The following is a 4,040-nucleotide window of genomic DNA, read 5'->3' as shown; positions in this document are numbered from 1 at the left end:
AAGATGCGCGGTCCCCGCCAAGAGCGGGAAAACAATAAACTTGTTTGTTTGGGTGAAAATCCTTATTTATTTTGGGTTGGTGAATTGCAAAAAAGGAAAACCGAAGTTATCTTTCTTATGTCCACTTGGCATCTGCGCTAGATGACAAGCAAAATGTACGCGACCATCTCCGTCGCCTAAACACTTCGACTGGATTTCTAAAGAGAATACTTGGAGGATGGCAAAGATTTATTGCATTTGATGTATTTGCTGGATGCAAACTATAACATGCCATCAGACAAATCCAATGGATAGTCTGACGGCATAAATTTTGTGTCAAAGTTGACAATACGTTATCTTCCTTTTTCTTTCTTCCAGTATCCACAACCATGGCAAACCAAAAACGAAAGCGAAAAACAATAGATGATATCTTTATCGCGTAGTCATCCGTTGTTTCCGCCCTTACTGACATTGATGTAGCGCCGTCTGCTGAAGACTGCGATGACGATTCCAGCCTTCTCCAGCATTTCGAAGAAAGAGGCCAGCCGTCCAACCGAATGCTTCATCAGCTATGAGGATCATTATGAAGTACACAATAATGTAAACATGTAAATATACTCACGATACTTACAGAGTCTAATGTCGATCCTACCACAGAAGCAGATACAACCAGTCCTCGTACGTGGCTGGGCTGTCCATTCGTTCTGGGCTTATTGCTTACGAGTACAAATGTTTTTAGGTGACAATACTGATGAACATACCACTGCTGACGTCCAGAACAGCTCAAGCTCCACAACGCAACGGGCCGACAAGCCGAAACGACGAACCATGACTGTGAAGTCGTCGATATCAGGAGTTGCGTGGCGTGACGAATACCGAGCCCGTTCGGAAGATATGGTGACACACGTCAATGAGATTACGACGCATACTTACACGCATTCGCCAAATTTATCTTCCTCCATCAAATCAACGGGGATAAGCAAAAAGAACGATCCGATTTGGCAAAATGGGTGACAAGCAAGTTTGCCGAACTCTGGCAATCTCTCACTCTACGCAAAGCTCATAAGCCGAAATCAAGCGAGACAGAACGACATCGCAAACTAATCGAATGATATTTGAAATCTTATTTTCAAAATTCTGGATATACCCGCAGAGCAATCGAGAACTGCCAACAGATCTCCCTATACGAAGGCAAAAGGATATCTACTTCATACCTAAACAGCGTCCAAAATTGTTTCGGTAATCGGTTGCGTTACGTAATCAACCGCATTCTCAACGTAAAAGAGCGCCTCAAAAGTGTCACGGAGGAATTGCAAAAGCAAGGCAAATCCCAGATAGAAATTAAAAAGGAGCTATATGAACGAGTTACAAATCTGCTTACGATGTTAAACAAGCCTTTGCTCCTGGTGGAAATCGCGAAGCTCTCTCTGCAAACCAAGTCGATGGCATTGGATTGGAATTTTATGATCTGCTCTTCTCTGCTTATCCTGATGGTTACGAGTTTGAGAAGGATTCCATCTATTACGACTCGAAGTCAAGGTCGGAAATTCATCTGCTGGCCTACATAAAAGTGGCGGAATTCTGCGAGTCGCGAAAGATCAAGACTTTCCAAACTCTGCCTTTGCGTACATCATGGATACCTGCACATATGCAAATCGACACCAATATTCTCTCGACGCAGATACTTTCGAACCCTCGTAATACTTCCTTGATCTTGACCTGTGTAAAAGAGTAGTTGACTTCAAGAGAAAGCCATACAAAGACCAAGACATCAACAAATTAATTACATTCAGAGGCACAATTAATACTGATGGCTTCGATGTATCCATTGTCAAGCAAAACTTCAAACCTGGGCCTAGTGGTCGACGAAGACGGCTCAAGATAGATGACGTGGACATCCCCTACATCCATCAGCTAGAAAAAGAGACAGTACAAGAAATCCAACCACGAGCCGTGTATATTGATCCAGGCAGGCGCGACCTTCTCTATTGCATGCATAATTCAAGTAGCCTAACGGAACGGAATGTGTTTCGCTATACAAGAAATATGAAGGCCCAAGACACGAAATCAACTCAGTATCGCAAACTGAGACAGAATACGAAGCTCGCTGAAATCCGGGAATGCGAACGCAAACTCGCTGCTACTAGTGCTACATCTGTTGATAACAACGACTATATCAAGTACATCAAGGCACAGAGGTCGCTCCTACAATGTCAGTCTACTACGAAAGTTTGATTTTTCGAAAGCTCAGATTTCGCTCATACCTGCACAAAGACCGCGCGGATGATGCCTTGGTCAAGAAAATCAAGACTCATTTTGGTCCCAACCCTGTATTGGTAATCGGCGATTAGTCCGCCCCTATGGCAAGATACCATGAGCCTATACGCGGCATCGGCATGCTAACAATGCTGAAAAAGAAGAACCTTGAAGTATACCGTATTGATGAGTTTAAGACGTCAAGTTTCTGTGCAACTTGCGGTGCAGCTCTGGAGAACTTCAAGAAGGTGCCCGACCCGAGACCGTATCAACGCAAGAAAATGCCTGTGGTCATTTGTCATGGTTTGCTCAGGTAGGGTTTGCTGCTTTACTTAATTCAGTTTTGCTTTGCTTACCTGGTTTCTTTCAGGTGTGCAAACAAGAAATATCTCCAGCTATGGAACAGGGATCAGGTGGTAGTACTGAACTTTCGGTACATAATGGATCATCTTAGCAACAGTGGTGAAATACCGGAACGCTTTAGCAGAAAAGGAGCAAAATAATTAGACACCTTTCCTGAATGGTTATTGCCATTCTGCTTTATTTGCAAGTTCGCTTGTAAATAAAGAAAAATGCACTGGAATTTTTTCATGTTTCTTTCTCTTTCCCTTCCAGAGTTTCGGAAAATGCTCGGTCGCACTTTACAAGTGCAACTTTGCTACATTTTCAGCGTATATGCAGCGCTGCTGCTTTTGATGAGAAACACCGAGGGTTCAACAACTGTTGATGCAGACAAGGAAAAGGATGTGACGATATGTCCCATGGTCATTTACCCTTGGTAAGATCGACTCATTCAAAAACATCACAAAAAGCGGATGATAGTGCTAAAATTGGAAATTATTTTAGCCCTGACGAGTGCCTTGACAAGTGCGTTTACCCTGACGTAGCGTGCCCCAAAGCGCATCCTCCTAGCTGCCCTCCCGCCGACACCAACGTTTCCAGACCTCAAGAGCAGCAGCAACAACAAGATTGTAGTCACCATCCTTGCATACTCATATTGCCAGTCTGCCCTCCTGAATGCCCTGACGGCTGTCTTGTTAATGGTAAGTTGTTTACAATGACAAGGCTGTATTTGAAAGGGACTAACTGGTGACAACATTGATGATAAAGCTACGGATCCATGCTGTCCCAGTGTTGGCATTACATATTGTCCATGAATTTCCTTGTAATCCCTTCGTACTAGTAATGACAGCAGTTCGAATATCCATGTTTGGAACAGCGCAGAGATTTATCCCATATACAGTAGTGCGGGAAGGATCTCCTGACAGACGCTTATGTACTTCGAAGTACTATGCTGATGAGAATCCCTCAGCTGACCTAACGATAGTTAAATGTTGCAATTACTTTTAAAGCCTCGAGAAGCATTTTCCGTGAGGATGCACTGCAACTTGACAGTGAAAGAAGCTTGATTCCTACCCTGTGGCCAGAAACAGCAAGGCCAAGTTCCAAGTGCTCTTTGAATGGGTCCATAATGATATGAGAACACGGACATGGACTTTCAAAAAAGCTGTAGTTTTCTTATGTTGAGCTTACAAGGGCGCAGGAGCTGTAAGACCCTCATATTCTTCCAGACGACGTGAGGGTGCGTTAAAGCAACAGCTTCGGCTGAGCTGGTATACATACAATGGAAGCTCGCGTAGTAGATGGACTCTAGATAGAAAGTGAGCTTGGTCATGTGCACACGTACGGCGACGCGTTTCTTCGTATGGCTCGTTTCTCGATTAAGGAAAGTTTCCTCATGTCAATAATCGCGATCGATCGTTGAGATCTTGAAAAAGTATACACATAGATTCATGAAATGCTCT

The 4,040-nt window shown here is 43.7% G+C and overlaps 1 protein-coding gene across 1 annotated transcript; it reads left to right on the top strand.

The window, feature by feature from the left end:
- Positions 1–480: 480 nt before the first annotated feature.
- On the top strand, positions 481–3,392 carry VTP01DRAFT_9733 (uncharacterized protein; the record flags this gene model as incomplete). The annotated part of the gene is made up of 10 exons (XM_069388991.1): positions 481–579; positions 637–862; positions 1,374–1,676; positions 1,742–2,191; positions 2,254–2,315; positions 2,397–2,548; positions 2,606–2,668; positions 2,906–3,013; positions 3,082–3,278; positions 3,346–3,392. 10 exons carry the CDS (start codon positions 481–483, stop codon positions 3,390–3,392), a joined length of 1,707 nt encoding a protein of 568 aa, XP_069240152.1.
- Between the last annotated feature and the right edge of the window lie 648 nt (positions 3,393–4,040).

This window comes from Rhizomucor pusillus (assembly GCF_041956525.1).
Source record: "Rhizomucor pusillus strain CBS 183.67 unplaced genomic scaffold VTP01scaffold_7, whole genome shotgun sequence".
Lineage (NCBI taxonomy): Eukaryota > Fungi > Mucoromycota > Mucoromycetes > Mucorales > Lichtheimiaceae > Rhizomucor > Rhizomucor pusillus.
Note: the sequence above shows the minus strand (reverse complement) of the source record. Positions and strands in the feature narration are given on the sequence as shown.